The sequence below is a fragment of the Truncatella angustata genome (assembly GCF_020726525.1).
Source record: "Truncatella angustata strain MPI-SDFR-AT-0073 chromosome Unknown BKA67scaffold_1, whole genome shotgun sequence".
NCBI lineage: Eukaryota > Fungi > Ascomycota > Sordariomycetes > Amphisphaeriales > Sporocadaceae > Truncatella > Truncatella angustata.
The window spans coordinates 7038808-7062010 of NW_025763381.1; the positions used below are offsets into that span (position 1 = coordinate 7038808).

At 51.1% G+C, this 23203-nt stretch overlaps 5 protein-coding genes across 5 annotated transcripts; 2 read left to right on the top strand and 3 right to left on the bottom strand.

The window, feature by feature from the left end:
* Positions 1-91: 91 nt before the first annotated feature.
* Positions 92-3586, bottom strand: BKA67DRAFT_531134 (nonribosomal peptide synthetase; the record flags this gene model as incomplete). The annotated part of the gene is made up of 6 exons (XM_046099341.1): positions 92-1503; positions 1560-2320; positions 2374-2449; positions 2501-2734; positions 2785-3265; positions 3320-3586. The coding sequence occupies 6 exons, from the start codon at positions 3584-3586 to the stop codon at positions 92-94; spliced, it is 3231 nt and encodes a 1076-aa protein (XP_045965189.1).
* A 2323-nt stretch (positions 3587-5909) lies between these two features.
* Positions 5910-10606, top strand: BKA67DRAFT_590211 (uncharacterized protein; the record flags this gene model as incomplete). The annotated part of the gene is made up of 3 exons (XM_046104562.1): positions 5910-5998; positions 6400-10253; positions 10311-10606. 3 exons carry the CDS (start codon positions 5910-5912, stop codon positions 10604-10606), a joined length of 4239 nt encoding a protein of 1412 aa, XP_045965190.1.
* A 427-nt stretch (positions 10607-11033) lies between these two features.
* BKA67DRAFT_550015 (uncharacterized protein) lies at positions 11034-14576 on the top strand. The gene has a single exon (XM_046101626.1). The coding sequence runs from the start codon at positions 11281-11283 to the stop codon at positions 14434-14436; it is 3156 nt and encodes a 1051-aa protein (XP_045965191.1). The 5' UTR covers positions 11034-11280; the 3' UTR covers positions 14437-14576.
* Positions 14577-15610: 1034 nt separating this feature from the next.
* On the bottom strand, positions 15611-17164 carry BKA67DRAFT_654203 (AAR2 protein; the record flags this gene model as incomplete). The annotated part of the gene is made up of 1 exon (XM_046106520.1): positions 15611-17164. One exon carries the CDS (start codon positions 17162-17164, stop codon positions 15611-15613), a length of 1554 nt encoding a protein of 517 aa, XP_045965192.1.
* A 4126-nt stretch (positions 17165-21290) lies between these two features.
* Positions 21291-22914, bottom strand: BKA67DRAFT_531138 (uncharacterized protein; the record flags this gene model as incomplete). Its single annotated transcript, XM_046099342.1, has 3 exons — positions 21291-21643; positions 21876-22056; positions 22213-22914. The coding sequence occupies 3 exons, from the start codon at positions 22912-22914 to the stop codon at positions 21291-21293; spliced, it is 1236 nt and encodes a 411-aa protein (XP_045965193.1).
* Positions 22915-23203: the final 289 nt, after the last annotated feature.

Sequence of the window (23203 nt, forward strand, 5' to 3'; positions counted from 1 at the left end):
ACATATCGCGTTTTCTTCCAAAGTCCTACAGCAACCCAAATAAGAAAAGAAGAAAAAAGCGCTTAACTTGATCGTATGTGACCAAATCCAATCAGTTACCAAAACTCCACTGCTTGCACCAATGTCTCATTAAGCTAGGGCTGATCGCTTTGGCACTCCTCATAGTAGGACTCTGCCTAATGGTGCGCTTCATGTCGAAGATGACAGGTTGGTGTCCAGCCTTTGCACCTGAAGCCATACCTTTGTAAGTGTCCAATAGCTTGATACCTGGATTGTCATCCATCGCCCTCATGTCCTCAGATTGGGTCTTCTCCAGACGTTCAACCCACTCCGTAAAACTAATTAACTCGGGCAAGCGACCCTGCCCATAAAACTCTTGAATGGCGGGCGCAATATTCGACCACGCATTCGGCGACGGGTTGACGCCGTGGTAGTAGCCACTGATGTCCTTTGGGTCAACGTGCTGGGCAACTCCGATGACTTCAAGAACAAGACTGGCGATGCGCTCGACCGGCGTCCAATCGACTTGGTCCATGAGCCCAAGATCAGACGGCAGGGCTTTCAGATATAAGCTGCTGGCAATGATGCTGGGTAGCCACTCGTGGCGGTTCCAGACTCCGGCTTCCGACTCGGGACCCGCGATCTGACCGACACGGATCGTGGCTGCTGGAAAGTTGCCGACCTTGGAAGCGTCTTCCATTATCAAGCTACCAACCATCTTGCTTCGACCATAACCACCGCTAGGTAGGCTGGTGTCCTCGAGGCGCTCTTCGGGAAGAGGTCCTTTGCTCGAGTCCCACCGGTCACCGGTACCGATGGATGAAATGAAGACAACCGCAACGCGCTTGTCGGCATGAGTGGCGAAGTCAGCAACATGTCGTACACCACGAAGCTGCGGTTCAAAGGTCTCGACTGTGATATTGAAGTTCACAGGCCATGCATTGTGAATGAAACGGTCTGCTTCCCGAAGTAGGCGCCGGTAGACCTCACGTGGCAAGGCGAAGTCGGAACGAGAAATATCGATGTGATAGAACTCGGCTTTTTCCCGGTATGAAACGTCAAGTCCTCGCTCCTTCATTATCTTCTCTTGTTGTCTGATACCGCCATCTTCGGCACGGTTGAGGCAAATGACCTTCTTGACGTTGGGGTTCTTCACCATCTGATCAAGTAGGTATGAACCGAGCATTCCAGTTGACCCGGTGAGCACTACCGTTTGATCTTTTTCTGAGGCGTCCTGTCTGCCCTTCTTTGGATACTCGAGGTTGCGTGTGTACTTATCATGAAGTTGCCTCATTACTCGCTGCTGCTCGATATCTTCATTCCGAATATCCTTGCCTCCGCCCTTGATGAGAGTATCCATCAGGTAACCTGCCAGCCTTCGAGGTGTAGGGTTGCCGTATACTACGCGAGTTGCAAGCGATGTTCCGTCAGTGTTGTAGCCTGCTGCCTCGAGACCAGCACGGATCAATCTGGAAGCGTTGATCACTTGCATAGAATCAATGCCTGGACACGATTGTTAGTTGTTGCAAATGCAATAAAGCTTGGTGTTCAAAACTGACCTGCAGAGAAGAAATCGGTATCTGGCTCAAGATGGGGGGATCCCAGGTGCGATTCGAAGAGCTTCTCAATCGAGTTGACTAGAGCATCCTCGGAGCTTACATCAAGCCTTGGTGCCTCGGTTTGTGAAACTTGACCGACCTGGTCGTAAAGCTGGTCGATCTCATCTTTGTAGAGCTTGACAGCTGCAGCACGTTGGATTGTTCCCTTTCCAGCACGAGGGAAAGGCTTATCAGGGTTGGCTAGTGTAATGAACTGGCGTCCGATCTGTCCATGAGCGACTGTCTCCTTGTTGGCTCTGACCACCGATGGCCACACAGAGTCCAGGAACTTCTGCTTCTCTTCTTCACTTTCTGGATGGGACACCGGCTCAAGGAACAAAGCGGGCTGGAATCTGTTTGAGCCGACGACTAAAGCTCCTTTGACTGCTGGATGATCGCTCACAATCTCCTCAATGGTAACTGGGTTGAGTTTCTCGCCATTTGAGAAAACAATAATGTTATCGGCTCTTCCATAGTATATCCAGTGGTGTGGCAAAGTGGGATGTGGTTTGTATAGATCCTTGGTGTAGTACTCATAGTCATTTGGGAATGTGTAGAAGAAACCCTGGACACCGGGCTTTTCATCCTGCCGAATGACGACTTGCTCGTAGACATCTTCCTCGTCTGTTTTACGCCAGTCCGCGCCCATGAGGTCTGAATTGATAATAAAGTACTGCCACAGCTCAGGATTGGGTTGGATGAAGTATGGCCAAGGGCAAGCCCTGATACCTTGTTAGTACGATACTTTATGTTCCGCAGGTAGTTATTAACTTACTCGGTCGCCGCGATACAGTTTGCGATCTTCACACCATTATTCACGAGCCTGTTACCAGCTTCGCGCGCAAGGTTTCCTAGACAAAGAGTTAACCATGACAGATAATGGAAAATGTGATCTGACTTACCACCGCCGAATATAACGAGGTTCAGCTTCTGCAAAGCTTGGACACACGTGTCGTCCTGGCTCATATCTTCCAGAATAGCGGGTGGTAATAATGCACTCTCTACATCGACATGCTTTAGAGTCTCAACTACGAGATCCGATGACAAAGGTCGTTCAGCGCTGAATACCGCTGGGGTGCCTCGAAATATGACCAGGTTGATAAAACAATATAGCGCTGCAGCATGGAAAAATGGCACTGAGATAATGAGCACAAAACCGTGAATACCAGCGGGGGACAATACTCACTTGGTAAAAAGTGCCTCTTCGCTCTTTCCGCCCAGCCATTGAAGAGAAATTTGCCGCCTTGGAATTCGCCTAGTTGACTCCAAGCATCACCAACAGATATCATGCCAACTCGTGCAATGACGGGCTTAGGAAGACCCGTGCTTCCACTGGTATGAAGTACTACCACAGGGTCCCACTCTGCATCCTCATAAGTTTTGTTGTATGGAAAATGGTGAACCTCTTTTTCAGGGAACCACCGATCCATATCTCCAACTTCTATAGCCTTCATATTACGTTCTTCTAACCATGGCTGGGCTGTGTTATGATGCGATTTGGGGAAGGCTAGAATGTGGCAATCGGTCTTGTCGAACAAATTAATCTGACCCTCTTGCGAATTCCGAGGAGAGATGAAGAGAACCTGGCCAGTTAGCTCATGACTGAAAGGTTGACTCGTAGCAATCCTTACCTTGTATCCCGCTTTTATGGCAGCGACCATTATTACCTATGCCTCATTAACAACCGAATTTCAAAAAGGGATGAGCCGGTCATTGCATACAACATAACGCGCATCGTTGGGCCCAATGTAGGAAATGGTAGGGAAAGCCCCCTTCTCAGGTTCGCCGCAAGTTTCAATAATTCGCCAAGCTACATGATTGACAGCATTGGCGTATTCTTTCCAAGTAACCACCTTAGATCCATCTTTGGGGTCTGCTGAGCATGGAATCTGGAAGGCTTCTCCTTCGGGCTTGGTTTCAGCAAGTTCGTCGATGATGTTCGGGATAAGTCTTCGGCCGTAAGCAATGGGTTTGTTATCAGGAGTCATGGTGAAGTGTGTTAGGATAAACTTTTGTTGTGTAATAGTCTAATGTGTAAGAATGGGTAAATATGTAAACCTCCTCGTCCATTGACACTTGGCACTACTTATATAAACCATTTTCGACGCCGTTTCTCGCCTCAATATTAAGCGCGAATACAGCGGGTAGCCCAACGGCGAGCGTAAGATAAGCATGATGAATAGGTGTCTCAATTCGAGTTCCACTGCGGGGAGAAAACATATTGCGGTGTATAATATCTGAACTAGAGACGTCACCAACCGTCACTGACTAGAGGATCCACTTCGGGCAAGGCGATGTGTGTGAGGGTAGTCGACAGAACTACAGCTAAAGTGCGACCCCGGGCGACTAGATGATCGCATAGATCTGTCTATCGCATCCCGGGCTTCCGAGAACGGCTTGTAGTGGCAAGACGTGGATGTTCGTGTGTATTTCCCCTGTGCATGCAGGTGAGTGCCGACGCTAATTATGACGGAATGCTCACGGCGTTAAGTCAAGCTTTCTCTCGCTCCACAAAAGCCGCATATATCGGTGGGTACATCGCGTCAACAATTGTCGCGAGGTTCTGCAGCAGCACGGGATTCGAAATTATGCATGCATTCCAGACGGTTTTCGGCTCGAACATGTCATAGCTGCACAACGAACTGCTTGGTCATCTGCAGCACGGTCGCCCCAGGTGCCTGTGGTGCGTTGCGGGCAGTCGTCCGAGGCCGACAACACTACGGAGTGCAGTACCTTAAATAACAACATAAATCCGGGTATATTGCAAACTCGTTGTGACTGTTTGAAAACGTTTTCTCATGTACGACCTCTGATGCTTCGATTTTAATGAGCAATACCTTATTGTTGACTATTGACTTGACATAGAAACATTGCCATTACTATTTCTGGCCATGCGGGAATTTGTCTGGTAATATACAGTAGACCGGTACAATATTTCGAGATGCCATTTTCTCATTTTTCTTTAGGCTTTCAAGCTGTTTCCCTAAAATATTCCTGTTCTTCGTTTTCAGGGGGTACATATTCTGCGGCACGATTCCGCAAGCGAGCTCCCCTAAACCAAAGATATAATAGGAGAATGGAGTATTTTGTGGGCTATAATCATGGAAATCCGAAGAATCCCAGTCGTACTCTCCGTTGTTTGAGTTGAGATAAGAACGCTTGATGACGAACGCTGCGCGCTGCGCCTATCATGTCGGATCAGATTGTTCTGTACTGCCCCCACAACATCAGGGACCGTGAATCATCGTACTCAGTGAGGTAAACCCAACCCAACCCCCAAAATTAGTATATATATATATATCCTCTAATTTATCGCCCACAAGCCAATGATTTGAATTCGGGTTGAGCACGCGAACTCGTGGACCGCCACTTGCCTATTTTCCTTCTCGATATCAAGAGGGAGTAAAATTTAATGGCCAGATTTTGGACCTCAAGACAGTGTTCCCGCTCTTGATTGGAGTGATTGATGTAAGACTGTAAATGTTTCGATAGCCTCAACATATGCACCAGATGAAGAGGCAAGCTATACAGTTTACCCAGATAAGGGGTAGCTAGTTGTTGGCCTGAGAGCAGTTCTGTCTGGTTTTGAGTCCTTTACTGGTAATGTAATGGGGGCTAAGCTAACACGGCAGGCTTGCACCGGAAGGGCCTAGGTTAGCTCGGGGTGGCTGGTGAGGACTACAGCGACCCAATTGGAATGGGTTCAGGTTCGCCTCAAGATTTTTGACTGCTGAATGGCTGCTCCAGCTGGCAGCTTGAGGCCAAGTCAGGTCAGGTCAGTACGAGGTCGCCGATTGGAAGGCAAAGTGGAAATTCCGAAATTTACGATTTCGACACTGGACGGACCCGGACGAGAGAATTGTCAGTGCCCGAGCAGAAGCAGAGGAAAAAGAAGAAGAAGAATAGGATTGTAAAACAAATTATTGTTCCCTGGGCGGTGCTTGTTTGAAACCAAAATCTCCTGTCCCGAATAAGCTTTAGACCACACCCCTCCAAAAAAAAAACCCGAACCGAAACCGTCGTCACTTTCACCTCTCGATCTACTCCGTAGTAAAAGTCGCCTTATTAAAGAAAGCTTTGACTACACGCGCCGCGAACTTCTCAATTTGTGCATCATCGACCAATTGACCCGCGACACGAAAGCAACACCACAACCTCCTTCACACAAGCACTTGCGAGCAAGCCCACTGATCTTCCCACTTCTCTACCTAAAACAAAAAGAGGCTTCTGGCTATTATTCCCCCTTGCATTATCTGGTCGAGTACTTCTTCAAATTCCGCCACGCAGTATCTTGTCGTCGAAATCTTCAATATGCCATCAAATCTACCTTCAAGTTTTGCTTCAGCAGCCGCTGGACAGAACTCGCATCGTGATGGACGGGGTAATAACAGCGGAGAGTGGTATGCATTCCTTTTGTTTATTTTTGTTTTCTTGAATTCTTCTCATCGTTACTGGTTTTCACCTTTTCACACCCCCCCTCCTCCGTCTCCTTGGGGCTCTTCTGCAACTCCCATGGCCGTCCGATGTGCGAACCGTCTCGGGTCTTCTGCTTTGGTCATCCGGAGGCTGCTTCCATATCCTCTCTGTTCCATAACCACTGGTCATTCAGGCCTCGAAACGATATGCACTCACTTCTCATCCTTTACCACTGTCCTCCTCTTGAGACAGACCCGACTGAGCCTCTCCCAAAAAAGAAAAAAAAAATTATAAAAAGAATTGGGCGGGTCCCAAGGGGCCATCTCCTCCAAACATCTTCAAATCACAGTCGAAAGTGGTCGAACTAATCTCAATGTGCCAACAGGTCTAGAACCAACCGTACCAATGGAACCATGACCTTCCGCAGACCCTCAACCACCCCGAATCAATCCATCAGCAGCCAAGCGCCGCCTGCAGATGCTGTTCAGTCTCTTGGCACTACCACCGAATCTACCCAGCGCAGATATACGAGGGAACAGCTTCTAAGCATTTACGATTCTCTTCCCCCCACCGACGTCTCGTCCTTGTTCGTGCAAGGATGGAGTCCCGGTCATGTAAATGGCAATAATACAACCACTCGGGGATGGGGCAAAACCAATGAGGCGCACGTGCAGCCTCAAGAACCCGATCTGTGTTGGAATACCGCTTCCTCGAGAGTACCTAGCAGCATGCGAGATATGACTGACGAGGAAAGAGAGCTCTTCATGACCGACGTCAACTCGCCCGTCAAGCCCCCACCTCAGAATAAGGATGGCAATACGTTGAACGGAGGACGCAAAACTTCCGTCAGCCACGGTGTCTCCAACAACTTTTCGCTGGCCTCCCCGTCTTCTGCCTCTAGGCCCGGTACCCGACGACGCGAGACCACCGACACGAACCCGTATTCTGGTGGTGGAGGTCTTACCTCACCGACCACGGCCGCTCGCGAAGGCGGATCATTCTGGCTGAGGAAGAACATCGAGGCCAAGGAAGCCATGTTCGAAGAACCTGAGGAGGACTCTTACCCCCGCGAACTTCCCACTGGACAAAACAGCTCGCTTCCTTTTGGCGGTCTAGTGCGCAATAACACTGCGACGGGTGCCACTGGTCTTGGAGCCTCTTCTGGTCTCTGGGGTCAACCTTCCCCTTCGGTTACTACTCCGTCCGTATCGGGCTTGGGCAGCTTTGGTAACTTTGCCCTGCCAGGTTCTTCTGCCATTGGTGACAAACGCCCGGGAGGCGGGCAATCCAGACTTGCCCGGCTGATTCCCAAGGACAGCAACGATAGCATGGGCGCGCGCGGAAGTGAGCCTTCCTCGGCTGTGGATGGACGGGGTTCTTGGCGACCTCGCCAACGTACCGACACTGATCCGTTTGCTGGCGACGAAAATCTCTCGGGCAGTGCTGTGCTGGGAGGTGCTCAGGATACGAGTCCCCCTCCGGCACAACGTGCTACCTTATTCGATACACCTGTGAAGGGTTCCGCTGGCGACTTTGGAATGTCTGGGCTCAACATTGGTAGTCATATGGAGACTGAGCCTTTGAGTCCCTCGGAGACCAATCCTTACCGAAGCCCCCCTGGCGAACGCGGTGCGAACGAGGAAGGCAGTGAAGGACTGCATAGCCATGGGCTTGGCGTTGGGCCAGAGCATGTTTCCGCGTTCGGTGCCGGAGGTTTCCCTCGCGCTTTCGGTCAGACTGCATTTGAGGGCAGTGATCGAAGCCAGACCTCGAGCGTGGGCGCTAACAAACCTCTCCCACCGTTGAGCACCCTCGGCGGCTGGCCTACATCCGCAACACCTGATCGTGAGCGCAATCTCTTCGGAAATGCTTTTGGCAACTCCCTCTTCTCGCCCATGGGAGATTTACACTCTCCTAGTTTGGGTAATTTGAGCGGCGTTTTTGGTCCTGCTAGTACCACTGGACTTCCGGGGTCGGGCTCGATCAGCCGCGGAAGCAAGCTGAATTCCTTGTTTCCTCCGGCAATGCAGTCACAGATGCAGAATCAAGACAACGAAAGCTTGTCTGACTCGATCCCAGATCTTCGTCAGATGAATCCGCTAGCTGCCATTGGCCGAAATGCTTTTGGGGAGCCTAGCCGCAATACCGACTCACCTATTGGGACTGGCCGACCGGCATTCGTTGATATGTTTAATCCACCTGTGACTTCGGACACCATGTCTGGTAGTATTTCAGCTATTTCTCAGCCGCAGGGGTTCCCACAATCCAGCGGCACACCTTTCAGCGCAAATCAAGGTAACGAGCCTCCCTCAGCTCAGCCTCGAAGCATGGTCATGCCTGATCGGATGCGTTGGGTATACCTTGATCCCCAGGGACATCAACAGGGTCCGTTCACGGGTCTCGAAATGAATGACTGGTACAAGGCAAATTTCTTCACTGCAGATCTGCGTGTCAAGAGAGTTGAAGATCCCGAATTTGAGCCTCTGGGACAGCTTATCAGGCGTATTGGAAACTCTAGGGAGCCTTTCCTCGTCCCTATGATGGGCATCCCCCACGGCCCGCCTGCCCAAGCTGGCCCTTTCTCTCCCAGTACTGGTGGAGGCATCTTGCCACCCCTAAACGGTGTCTTCCCTAGTTTTGGTCGAACTCTCACCGCTCAAGAACAGAATGATCTTGAGAGGCGCAAACAGGAGGAGCAATACCTGATGGCTCAACAGCGGGATATCATCTCAACTCAGCAACGACTAGCCAGAGTCCAGATACAAGGACATCCTGGACTCCACCATCACTCAAGTGCGCATAGTCTACAAAGCCAGCCCAGTTTTGGGAGCATCAGCTCGCCTGTCACCATGCCTCCCCAACCTCCTATTGGCTCTATCGGAGGCAGTGCTCCCTTTTTCGGCGCAAATCCTCCGCAGTCTGGCATGGCTCCTGGGAATTCCGGGCACACGATTAGCGATCTGTTTCGTGAAGAAGAGATGACGTCGGGCGGGCCAGGACCCATCGGCTCCATTCCGAACCAGCCCCCTGTTGGGAGTTCGTCCATGGAGTCATTTCGGGCTCGTCTACCCCAGACGCAAGAACTTCTAGAGGACGACGATGGATTTCGTGAGCGGCTGGAGGAGTTCGAACAACTTAGGGCTCAGCATGAAGCCGAGGCCGAACGAACGCGACAAGCTCTGGAACCTCAGTCTCCAACGGACACTGACGCCGTTTCAACCTCTAGTGCTACTCATCCTCTCGATGTTGCAGCCCCCGCGAAGGAAAAGGTGAAGCAGAAGAAGGACGACAGGCTCATCATCCAGGAGACAGATGTGGAGGCTGACAACAAGCAAGCGGAACTCGCAGAAGCAGCCAGATCTAGCGGTCTACCAATGCCGTTCCCTCCTCCTCAATCCTCGACACCCTTGCCTGCTCCGGCTCCTCAACGCGTCAAGTCTAACCTGCCAGAGCAATATGCTACCAGCTCGCGATCCGAGACCCCTGAGATGATTTCATCAGCTGCTACTCAACCTCCCCCTCTAGCTCCCTGGGCGAAAGACCCTGCTTCTGAGTCGCACCGTGGACCCAGCCTGAAAGAAATCCAGGAGGCCGAAGCTAAGAAGGCTGCCAAGGCTGAGGAAGCTGCTGCTGCCGCCCGCCGTGTCATGGCAGAGCAGGAAGCAGCAAAGGAACGCGAGAAGGCCGCAACTCTCGCTTCTGGTTTGCCTACTACCAGTACCTGGGGTACGTCATCGCCGGCAGCTGCTACCAGTCCCTGGACTACCCCGTCAGTCACTAAAGCGCCCGCTCCGGGACTCAGCTCAGCTGCGCAGGCAGCTGAGAGAAAGAAGACTCTAGCTGACATACAGCGTGAGGAGGAGGCCCGTAAGATGAAGGCTAGAGAAATTGCTGCTCAGACTGGATCAGCCTCTGGTGCGAAGCGCTATGCTGATCTTGCCAGCAAGCCCAATGCGGCTCCTAGCCCAACCGCTCCAGGCGCGACCCCGGTTGCATTAACTGGTGCTGGCTGGGCCACGGTTGGGGCTGGAGGCAAGGTCAAGGTTCCTACGGGCCCTGCCATGCCATCTCGCTCTGTAAGCTCCACGACCATCAAAACATCAGTTGCTGCTCCTCCTCCAGCTCCTGCCGCCGCCGCTCGACCGATTCTGAAGACAAACAACACTTCGCGCAATGAAGCAATGGATGAGTTCACCAAGTGGGTTCAGGGCCAACTGGCACGAGGTGGCGTTGCTGAGGGTAAGTTTTTATGAATCAAGATATCTATTGTTATCATAAGCTAATATATACGACCAGTTGAGATCTACACACAGACTCTGCTCGAGTTTCCCGCCGAGGCTAGCACCATCGCGGATGTTGTCTACGAGATCTCCAAGACCATGAATGGTCGTGAGTTTGCAAATGAGTTCATCCGAAAGAAGAAGCAGGCCGAGAAGGGTGTATTTGAGAAGCAAGGCGCCGTCGATGTACCAGCTCAGTCTACTGGCGGTTGGAACGAGGTGGCCAAGAAGAATCCGCACAAGGAGAATAACGGCAACTCAATCCCTTCGGATTTCAAGGTAGTCCCTGCCCGAAAGAAGGGCAAGAAATAAGCGAGGATTCGCAGCAGAGACTCGTAAAAACCTGGGCTTGCCTGGATTACGGGCATATTTCCCAACCTGGAACTACTTTGCATTACTACAATGTCGAAGAAGTGTCAAGACTATTTCGAGGTCTGGGAAGACCCGTAGGAGTATCTAGTTTACCACAAAAGCGTCCAGCATCAATAGTCGTAGCGCCAATAGTGACTTCCAATGGTAGCGTCTATGCTTTCGACATGCAAAAATCTGTTCCTATGTTATGGTCTCACAATGACATTGTAAAGCTCCTGAAAGCATCCTTCTTTTGTTTTTGATGTGCTGGGGTGGCCTCCCTCTACAAAAGAAATTTATATAGTCACCAGGTGCACGGGCCTTCTGAACGAATTGCCCCTCCCCCACCAAAAGTTGGACAACGACGTCCCAAAAATTTCTTTACGCGACCCAACTGAGCAGCCAACGAGTACCGGGCTCCTTGAGAATTCTCCAGCTCAGTTTCTGGCAGTGTTTGTCTAATTTATCGTCCCATTTCATTGCTCCTGCTTTGATCTCGCTGAAGTCGTCCTGCAGACTTTTGTGATTCAACGAGCCAGGCGCCGTTCACTACCCCGCCATCCGGCGCCCTTGGGTGTGAGTACCGGGATTCTGCGCCGCCGTGTAAGAGGGACCGCGTAAATTGAATTGTAACTATGGACGGCTTCGATATCGACCTACCATCCGACACGCCGGTTGATGCGGCAGAGGCACAAGCTGAACAGAAGTCATATGTGCCCGCCGACCAACTGAGTCTTGCCAACATCACAGGTGAAGCGCCGTATCTTTCTGCGTTGGAAACAGATGATGCGAAGGTCCTCGTTGGGCGGTTCGTACATGTCATAGTTGCTGCGTCACAAACATCGTCTGACCAGAATTCTGACGCTCCGTCCGAGCCGGAAACTCTGGTGGAACCTTACGAGGCTGTACGGATAGGCTCAGCAGCTTTCAACGCCTTTTTACAAGCAAATGTTACGGGGCCCGTGTTAGAGGGGGCAGCAAAATGCGAACAGAATTTTGCGTCTGCATATGACAGGTCTGTAACAGATGCTCAGCCGAAAGCTAAGCCTGGACAGCCTTCCATCGACTTGCTCAGAAGAATTTGTCTCAGGTCACTGGATGTTGACGGTGTGTCGGTGTATTCATATATACCACATATCGAGCTCTTCTCCCTTGCAAAGTGGATATTCACTTCGGGAAAGGTAGTGCTTCCGGATATAAAAGACCTGACAAGAGAGCTGGCATGGATGCGTTTCCGGATACACTTATGGCACTACAAGCTTCTTTCACAGCCTTCGCTGAGTTCCGGGTCCTTGTTCACGAAAAGTGGCAGGTTTACGGATGTCGCAACATTACAGGAGCTGATTGAACAGACCCTGGTGGAAGCCAAGAAACAGGTGCTGGTTGACAGCAACGAAACACCGAAAGATGGAAAAGTCCAGTTCTTACTTGAAGAGGCGAATGCACATCTCATGCTCGGATATGACCATCGGGCGAAGCAAGCCCTTGACCAAGCCGCAGGAATCAGCGGGTTTGTTTATGCGCTTTCTGGTGCGCTGGGCAAGAGGACAAAGTGGCAGGAGAAAAGTACGAGTCAGCTTGTTGTGCTCGCAAAAAGCAGTGAGGATGACGAAGTGCCACAAGACAACTTGAAAGACTCAGCGCCAAACGCGTTGGCATTGAACGATGACACCTTGCTGGAGAAGATCTCTTTCGCAGATGAACAAGTGGAGGATCTTTCGGAATCAAGGTTGCCGGAATCTTTGCAGGGACTCACACCTGAAGCCCAACCACAGTTGAAGACGGAGGATCAAATCATTCTTCTCACTGAAGCAACGTTGAAGGATACGTTCTCTCCTGCGGATGCTCTGACCTCGGAAGAGATCCTGCCATTCGCAGTAAGGGTTATCGAGGATAAACCAGCGAATTGGCAGGTTTATACACAAGCGCTTCTTGTACGGTCAAGGATTGAACTTAACCGAAGTCGGACAATTGAGCGTGGCGTCTTGCAGATGCAGGCTGTAGTTGATCAAGTCATCGTCGATACCGATTCTGCCGCACCACAAGGCAGGGATATCGATAAACTAGATGAACCAAGTAGTAACCAGCCAGTGCCAACCATCGAAGTTTCCGACGCGAATGGTGCCCCTCAAGCCAATGACCAAGCCAAGGCCACAACATTCTTTCCGGCCGCTAAGGCATCGGAAACAGCTTCGCCACAGATTCGCTTACGGTACGCTCATGCGCTCGCATCGCCTCCAAGATGGCACCTCGAATCCGAGCTCGCATTTGCTTGGACATCTGTAGGGTCTCTAGTCTCGGCACTAGAAATATTCAAACGTTTGCGGCTCTGGCCTGAGGTTGCTCTGTGTCTTGCAAGTAGTGCGAGCACCGACGACCCAGACGGCAGAGGTAGCGGAGGTGAAGAAAAGGCACGAGCGATTATTCGATGGAGACTGTTCAACCGCACTGATAAGTCTTCACTAGACGATGAAGAAGATATTGACAGAATACCTGATATACATAGTCTGAAGGCGGCGGATTACTGCGGGACTGAGCGCGATCCCCCCCCGCCAAACGCTCCTCGTCTTTGGTGCATCCTCGGCGATATCGAGGATGAACCGAAACACTACGAGCGTGCATGGGAGATATCGAAGCACCGCTTTGGGCGAGCTCAAAAATCACTCGGAGAAATCTACCTAAGGCAAAAAGAATTTGAAAAGGCTGCGGACGCCTACAGACTGGCTGTAAGAGTCAACAGGCTCAGTCCTGAGTTATGGGGCAGGCTGGGCGATATCGAGCTCAGACTCGGTCACTTTCCCGACGCAGCGGAGGCTTTCCAGCGAGGAATTGGGGCATCCAACGGCGAAGAAGGGGGTGAAGGTGCAAGAACGTGGAGCAACTTGGGAACGGCGCTCCTGTCGTGGTATAAACAAGTTGCAAAGGAGAGCAAGAGTCTAAAGGAGAAGGAGAAGGCTGCAGATATCGACGACGAGGATCAATCTGCCGCCATCAATGATGACATCGATCCCACGAAGACCCCAGCAATAGCACGCGCCGCTGAACTCAATAAGCCAGCTTACAAACTGCTACAAGACGCTCTCGCTGCTTTCAAGCGCGGTGCCACGATCGCCAACACTAACTGGAGGATCTGGGACAACGTCGTTACGCTCGCGGCTTCTCTCTCTCCCGAACCCGCTCTGGGCGATGTGATACTTGGCACTCGAAACGTTCTTCGTATCCGAAACAGCGAGGAGGCTCTTGATGCCGAAATCCTTGGCCTACTCGTAAGACACATCAGCAAGGATTCGCCAACCACACCGGGAGACGGCGTCTACATGGCGCCCAGAGGCAGCATCGAGAACAAGGTCATCGCATTGTTCGAGGACGAGGTCGTGCCGCTCATCACGGCCAATTCCGAGATCTGGTCCCTAGTATCGCGGCTGCGAGCCTGGCGACGGGATTACACCGGCGCCCTGGACGCAGCGGAAAAGGGCTGGCGAGCTGCCTTGGGATCTGCGGCCTCTTCTTCTTTGTCTGCGCCGATAGGAAATGCGGCCACCGGAAGTGGTAACGGAAATTGGCAGTCCGGCGAGGACAAGGAGGCCTGGGATACAGTTGTAGCGAGGACGAGCGAGCTGGTCGCCGCTTACGAGAACTGGGGGCCCAGGATTGAGAGCATTGGCGAACAAAGATGGAAAGGAAAAGCTAGGAGCGCCGTGAGAAGTGTCACGGGCAAGGGTAAAGAGATGTGGGAAGGCAGCGATGGCTGGAACTCACTGCAGGCATTGATGGAGGACTTGAGGTCGTGAGTAAAAATGAGGCATGAGGCATCTTGAGACACCAATTGCATGGAGGGCAAAAAGAAGAAAGGATAGAAGGCTGGCAACAGCCATAGTATATACTGATAGATATCAAATACTAGTGACGGAGCTATGTCCAGAAACATCCATGTCTCTCCTACGCTGTCTGATGTCCTCCTTCGCTCATCGCCTGTCTCTCCATGAAAGGCTGTCCGTGAAGTAGCGTCAGGTACAAAAGAGACCACAAGAATGAAACAAAACATTCCGGTAAGACTTTTTTTTTTTTTTCTCAATCTCAATCAAGTCTCAATCAAAAGCGGCACCGTCTTGAAAATTGGCAAATCATCTGGCCCAGTTCAGTTCGTCCGCATTATCATGCGTGACAAATTTACTCGATCGAAAAAAGAAAGAAAAATTGAACATGACAAATTTTCTATGTAACGAGGGGGGGAAAGAGAAAGAGAAAGAGAAAGAGAACCCCCCCCTCCCCTTCATCCTATGTGAAGTTGCGGAGAGCCATCCAAGCCAGCCCTGGAGCAAAGAGCAAACCACCCTCCAGCAGCTCACCACCATGTGAGGGACGCCTTGAACGAAAATTTGACACGAGAGGTTCCTCAAAAGAGAGTACCAGATTGAAATGACATTTCTCGATCAGGGATGCCGTAGACTACCACATCTTGTTGTGGCTCTATTCCCAGCCGAGTTCTGAGGGCTAGTATAAGTATCTGAGGCACCCCTCGCGGTAATCACCTGTTTGCCGACCGACTTGGCCACCTCAAATATGATCACTCAGCCATCCCGTCGGCACTGGGTACGTAGCTCTAGATAATTAAGCTTCTCCCAATAAACAAAGCTGAGCCATAGTGACACAGTGGTAATGGTACCGTCCATTACTCGTTAAACCCCCCCATGCCGAGAGAGGTTTTTTCAAAGGGGACTTCGTTTTGAATGCCTATGTAAGATTGGTTTATAGGGTTAGCCCCCAGCAATCATCCACACAAAACCCGCGACGTTATCTGAACTTTTTGCATGTTTTTGGACGGGATTCTCTCCTCATTTCTAGCTTGAAGTCATCAACTTTCGTTTCGTCGTGGTGGCTATTACTCCCGCGAAGCTTACGGCGAACTAGAGATCTAGAGAATGTATCACAGGCGCTCCGAACCTAAAGTCATGATTGCTGTCTTCAAACAGCAACCAGGTCTGTAGGCCGTCCGTTTTCGTCAAGCTCCACTACCGCAGCTGCATAGTCACCCCTTTCATCCTCGTCCTCAAAGTCCGAGAGCTCGGCATCCACTATCTCGCCGTCCTCGAGCATCACCTTCCCGCTCCTCACATAGTCACCTCTCAGATCCCATCCGAAGCGCCACAGCCAGCTTTCAAGCGACAAGAACGCCTCGCCAACCGCACTCTGTTCTTCGGTACACCTATCGCCCAGTGATAGAAGTTGCTCGTTCAACCGTGACTTGTAAACGGTAAGAGCCTTCTGTAGCTGCTTCGCATTCTGGGGCATGGTGTCCAGGATCGAGGATCCTTCAAGATAACGTTCATTATAGGCCAGCTGCGCATGAAAATTTTGCATCAGGCGCAGAACAAGGCCCGGACGCTCGATAGCGAGACGGTATGACCGGAACACTATGAGCGTTGTGTAATACCACCATTGCTCGAGGCAGGAGTAATTGCCGAGATGCATACCGGTGAGGAAGGCGAACTGGATTTCGCCCAACAGTGCGTCTTCATCCTCAATGTGGGAAATTACCCAGGAGGTTGGGTCGAGGGCCTGCTGGGTACGCTCCGACCCTTCAGCTGAGGGATCGAAGAGCCTTTGATCCATGGGAAAAGAGAACTTGAGTTGTGCTGCAGATGAGGGATAGAGGCGTGATTCCTCCAGAAGGTTCGTCTCTCCTACGATACGGTCGGATGTGTTGACTGGCCAGGCGCGTTTCTGGCTGCTGGCGAGCCGATCCAACAGCGGTGGTTGAATGGCAGAGGTAAGATGTTGCCATATGGTGGTGCTGCTCAAGAAAGAAGGTAGCGGGTCAGCACCGACCGCGCGACCCGGAGATGAGACGGCTGAAGTAGACGCCTTGAAGTGGTAAGGCGCAAGTTTGGCAAATATATGACCGAGTCGTTGCTTTTGAAACATCTCCTCGGCATTTGTTGCAGGGTCACCCAAAACCTCGTTGAAGTTATCCCATTGTTTGACATGGACCGTACCAGGCGTGGTATCCTCTTTCTCCTGCGTGATGAGCCAGTACCCACTGCGAATAGAGGTTGATTCCAGCGGTGAGACCCATATCAAATGTGCTCCCGGTGGGATATCCCGAAAGCCTAGGAACTGCTGCGTGGTTGAGAAGGAGATGGTATCGCAACCGACAGTAAAACTAGAGGGCAGGTCATCAAGAATAAACACATCCCCGCCTTCCAGCATCTCGACGTGCTTGTCAACGAGGTCAGGGGTCCCATCTGGGACTGTCAACGGTGTCGCCGGGCCCATATCAAGGTCCTTCTCGTCCTCGGGTTCGTTGATACGCAGGGAACCCAGAGGGTAGACGCCTGTGACGGGGACTGAGTCAACAGACTTCAGTGAAGCCAAGCCGGGCGAGTCTGTAGATCTTCGATGCAATTGAGTAATCGCCTGAGACTGAATATCAATTGATAATATGTGCGGTGCGTCTCCGGCAGGGGTCGAGAACGGTGGTGATTTTGAAGAATTCGCGGAGCGACCGGGTGGGTCCATCGCGGGCGTTTAGCTGTTAATATAGCGGACCCCGAGAAAAGTTTAGGCGACAGTCCAGGCGACCTGTCGACTAGCGATACACCTCCTCCTCGAAGCTGACAAGGGGGAAGACTGCTTTCAAGTATACTTGTTAACTCGGATGATGATACCTCGATAGGTGTGGACAGCTGTATTAACTGGGCGGAGTTCTCGCAAGTGCAGAAGCGGCAGGAGAGACTTGACAGCAAAAGAAAGGAATTACGAGCGGCCGACTAAGTTGGCACAAAGCAAACAACACAGCCAACGACTCTGACCCTTCACTGAGGATGAGACCTCATAACAGTAGATATCCGCTCATGTCCAGTTCAAAATGAAATGGAGGCCTTGCAGAGTTGCTTCCATTGATATAAACAACACCTACGGTTGCAAACACAAAACACAAATCTTGGTTCAGGATCGTCAGGGTCCTTCCGGAAGTGACGTTGGTGCGCATTTGTCGTTGCGCGACCTCAAACCGGCTACGTCATTGCTACTTCGTTTGTCCTACCAAAATAAACAGTACTTGAACCATACACATCAGATTGCCTCGGCTACATCCGTTGTGCCGTTTGAGTCGGCTTCCCCTCTGGATGTGGGTAGCACCCAGAAAAATCCTGTTTCTGCGACAAGTGAGAACGTCCACAGGCCTCTTCTTGGCAAGCGCACCCTTGTCGGATTTGTTCATCTACAGATGGGATCGTCGAGGTGAGGCTGTCTCTCGCTTGCTTTGCACCCGCGGCATGTAGGCAAATAGGATCCGTGTCTATGGAAGCAGTCCTCCTTCATTCCAGCTGAGCCGCCTAACAAAGCGGCCGAGTCTATAGACAGAGAGCAACAATCGTCGCAAACGGTATATGCCTTATTCTCACACGAGTACTCGCCCGACAAACATGGTGTGCAACTTACGGCGCAGATTGTGTGTTCAGGCAATCGCCGGTATGGAGAGGCTTAAGACTGCGATCCAGTGGCATGCGAAAAGGCATTTTTTGAGCGCAGCGGATCCAATAGAAGTCGAAGTTGGTTTGGTCAAATGATTCGGAAGATGCTTTACAATACTGGCCTTGGGACGGCACGATGCTGTTCACTAATTTTGTCTCCGACTGATTCGCCATGTCGAGTTTGTGAGCTGACCAGACAGAGGTCTTTGGATAGAAATGTGGCACGCGAATGCGAAGTGCGAAACCATACATATACATCATGGATGAGTGCACTGCCTGCTGGCACTATAAATTGGTCCGGTGCTCGTTGCGGACTGGGGTAATTTCCTTACCCCAGACACGTTGCCAAGCATTGTTTGTATATTAGTAGGATAGCTTCCCGGCATCATGGTAACGATGGTCTTAGTTCTTTCATCCCATGGCTGCGTTTCTCGCCTACTGTGTACTTCTATGCATACTAAGATGGAAACAGCAAGCTTCTAGTAACGGCCTAGAAGACCCAAAGGACGGAGGAGCAGGACAGGGGTTGTAGATCGATTCTGCTATTCCTATTCTAACCATTTCGCAGCGCTATCTTTTTTGCGTGCCGTGTTTCTGGGTTCTTGTTGGTGGTGTACCATGCGACGCTCCGGGTGCGGTACCCATGGAAGAAAAGAAACCTATGTCGCGTCAGTGAAGTCTCCCACTTTTCATTGCTCAGGATAGCCGTCACGTCACGTCGGACAGTCCATGGGCCGTGTATGATATCGTGTGATCAATATTGCATGTACTTGATTTGCTTCAGCACACAGCGTCCCCAGTCTGCCCATTATGTCATTCGATGCAGACGCCGATGCAATATTGATTGGGTAGAGCAGCAACGGTAGGTAATGAATACTTTGTAATAGCACCTGGAGGATTTGGATTTCCAGACCTGCCTGTTGGCAATATTTTTGTTGTTAGCTCATTCGAACACAACGAGGCAAAGCAAGGGGTCGTAGCGGAGAGCTTGCCGGCGGGCACTAAAAACGGCGCGATACTTAAGCATTGCACCGCTTCGTCTCGTCTTTGACAGCTCGTTAGTTCGTTCAATCGGGACGAGGCTACACAAATAAAAGCCAAATAATAAAAAATTTAAGATCGGAACCAACAACTGGTCTCTACAACGGCTCCAAATATTCCTTGTCTAGCTTCAACACCAACAGATCGACCCTGGGCCTTTTGTCTGGTTTACCATAGTCGACCATGCCAGCACGGCAGCATTCGCAATTGTAACCTCACTAAAACCCAGTTCCTAAGAAAGAAACCCCCCCCCCCGCTCCTCCTTCCCCCCCAAAAACCCAAACGAATGAAATCAAGGCAGACACAATATTATTGTAATCCCCTCGGCCCAAATGGCTTCGTTCATGGTCGCCTCAGTGTGTAAATACCCGCCAGTTCTGTGCAGAACGAATCGGCCAAATTGTACCAACATCAATAGAGCGAACTCAAGCCAGTAGGGCTTGACTTGTAAACAACGCCGGGTTTCCTGATACTGTCTTTGGGCCGTCCTTTCATTGCTGCAGAATTATTCACCACCAATGCAATGCAAACAACTCAACAGACCACCGTTGTAACAGAGTGCAGCATTTCGATCAACGTATTTCCGCATGCACCAAGTGCATCCATTGAACGGCCGTAACTATATGCCCATATGGTTCACATGGGTTACAATTATAAATGCATGCATATAGTCGGCAGGCCTAAAATTGTTTCGTGGAATGATGAATATCAATCCTGGAGGTATAAAAGTGGCGCAGGGGCGTTGCGATGGAATGTCGGCAACTCGAATCCCGCGTATGCTGTGCATTTCATGTTGCACGACTTGCAACAGCCTGAACTACACAGTACCTACCATCTATGTCGTAGGCTTCATGCCCGTTCCGAAAATATTCATTCCAACACCAAACCCAACGAGGCAAAAGTTGGTTCCTAGATGGGAGTCCGGGGTTGAACATAGCGTTAGTTACACAGCATCCCCTAGCCCGGCCGCCCAGGGCCATTTTCGCGTGGGCTGGCAAGGTTGTTTCTCGCGTGTCTTACCTGCGGAAAGACCGGCGCCGTCGCACCTCGTGGCGGCGGTGGTACATAAAGCAGCTAGGTTAGAGGATTTCGACAGCCTGACTTACAGATGCAAAGCTTGATTTACGACCAGGTTCTCGGAGAATAATCAGCATTAGTATTTGAAGCGGCGTTGCCATGGCGCACACTTGGTGCAACTCGAGGACAGTGTATGTACAACAAGCCCGGCTGGAACATGGCGCAAACACATTTGTGCATTTGAGGCGGGCAGGTCTTTTTTTTTTTTTTTTTTTTATACAGGAGTTTTTTTGGATTTGGGGGGTGTTTTTTTTGGGGGGGGGGGGGGTTCCCGCTAATTGAACGGGACATCATGAGAAGAAATCACATGTGCAATAAGATGGGATTCGTAAGTACTGCACATGTTCTAAAGCAGTAGTATTGCTACTTATAAAGTAAGATAAAAACATATATCGTGTGCGTGAGGCCATGGCGGTCCTCGAAAAGACTTCTTGTCTATGTACCGAAACAAAGCCTTCCAGACGAACCGCTCGCCTTACAAACCGCTTTTCCATCACTGTCAGTTTCCTTTTTGTGCCTCCGCAAAAGTGGTACAAGATGAAATGACTCATTCACGAAAAGATAAAGCGGTGATGCTGATAATCTCCTGCATGCAATGTCCACAAAACCGCCGGTGAGTCCAAGACCATCCATCCCCTAATGTGCGTTGCCCTGCGCCTGAACCGAGAATCAATGGTGTACCATGACGTCCATCCTGATGACGACCGAAGAAAAGAGTCTCCTGTTCCCAGATGCAAATGCGAAAGAGACGCGACTCGTGAGAGTCGCCGGCTGAGCGTGATTACGCGACTGAAAAGACAATCTCGTGAGAATCTTCGAAACCCAACGAACCAACTCCTTGACGCGGTGTCGTGTCCTCTAAAATAAAGAAATGGCCGAAAGTCAAAAAGGTATGAACAGTGGAGAAGTAATCTTGGAAGGGTAAATATAGTACAACGGTTCATTTCAACCACATAGCTTCCATTGCAAACATCGGGACTACGAATCTTCGTGTGGATGTTCTGCAGCCCGGTTCGCACCCCAAATAAACCCGTTGCCGTTACCTAGTGCAGTTACTGACGTTGACTATACATCTGCTGCTGGCCAGGAGGCGGCGCATAAGGCGATGCTGGCATATATTGACCAGGGTAGGCATTGCTGGTAGGGCTGGTGTACTCCGGCAAAGGCTGTTGAGGCACTGTGGCGGATGGAGGTGCTGGGTAGTTGCTTGCAGCAGGCTGGTACCGGATTGGAGGCAAGCTACTACCATAAGCTTGAGGGGGTTGACCGGAACCGTTGTCAGCCGGTGCACCATTGTGGGCGGCTTCTTGCGCTTGACGCTGGCGTTCCTGTTCCTCGGCCGCCTTACGATCGGCGTCCTCCTGCTTCTTGCGAGCCTTCCACTCCTTACGGATCTCTTTGAATTCTGCATTCAGAGTTAGTCTTGAGTTATTCTTCACATGAAATTGAACATGAACGTCAAGGCCCTTGAGTGAGCCTCGGTTCTCATCTCAGGGTGTGACAGTTGAATACGGCATTACTTGCCGCGGCTAGTCCGCTTCCGGTCGGCAACAAACAAGTCGCGTCTCGGATCGCGTGTGATGATCACGCGCATGCGGAAAAAGGGACGAAAAAGAAAACCAAATTCACAAACATACCCTCTGGTGTACGCTTTTGTCCGTGTGACTGCATTGTGACATGCGCATTGAGATGGTTTAGTGTTCCGTAGGCTTTCTCGCAGCCGTTCCACCCACACTTGTACATGCGCTCAATCTCTTCATAACGTCTGCGCGGTCGCTTGTGCTGCTGGGCGCCGGGAATAGGAACAAATGAATAAACCTACATAATCATGTTAGTCGCGTTATCAAAGATAAAATCCATCAGTTACGGCCACGCGCGTTTGAGGTCCATACAGATCATCACAGCAGTGTAATCTGCATAGTGAGCTGATGCAGAGAATCGCGCAACCAGAAAAGAAGCAAGAAAAATGCCTACCTGAGCGGGTCTACCGTGAGGAGCGGCAGATGTCGGCGTAGGGGGGTACATGTGAGGGTGGTGGACTTGACCAGGTTGACCATAGTTAGCCCAGTCAGGTCGCTGCTGCGGGTAAAGGCCACCACTCGGCGGGTAGCTCTGCATGTTGTCGTGATGTTGAGGTGGTGCGTAGGGCGAGTACTGGCTTTGACCGTAGGTAGGGCTGGGGGCCGCAAGAGAAGGATCTAAGGGTATATCGTCATTAGATTTGACCTGTTGAGGCTGATGGTTGCGTCCATCTTGAGGCAAGGACGGACTTGTTGGTGTTTGCGCCATACCTGCGCTTCCACTGTGAGAGCTTGCAGGGTGGTATTGACGCTGGATATGTTCGGGAAACGAACTTGACCTGGCTGAGGGCGGGTAGACACTGTACTCTGAGGTCGGCGTAGCGGACGTTGAGTAGTTGGCCGAACGCGGTTCCCCTGTGCTTGAGTATTGGGCAGCAGATGGGTGATCTGCAGAGGAAGTCTCAGACTGGGTGTCGCCGTAGACGCTTGGATAGGGCGAAGGCAAACCTGACTGCGAGTACTCCTGGGCAGTTCTTTCCATAGAGCGAGGAGCTTCGGAGCTTGGGCTTCGGCTTTGAAGCTGTAGGCCGGAGACACGTGCGACGGAGGCGGGATGCTGAACGAAGTTCTGATTCTGAGCGCCCGTCAAGTACATGCTACGTAGGCCGGTGTTTGCTCGACGACAGATGGCTGGCCGGAAGATAGTCCTTACGCCAGTTGGTTGACAACGGTGTCTGTATGTGGTGGAAGGTAGGCAAGGTGCTTTGTGTGAAGAGTAGAGTAGAATAGGTTACACCAGATCCAAAGAAGCAAGCTGCGGATGGCTGCACTGGCTTATTTGTTCGGCGGGAGATGGTGAGTGACGGGAGGGTGATCCAGAGGAATAGCGCGGATCTCTTTAGTTCCAGTCCAAAGATCCAAGGGTCTGGTTGGATGAAATATAG

Excerpts from the sequence above, each read along its gene's own strand:
- BKA67DRAFT_550015 (XM_046101626.1), top strand. The coding sequence starts at position 11,281 with ATGGACGGCTTCGATATCGACCTACCATCCGACACGCCGGTTGATGCG.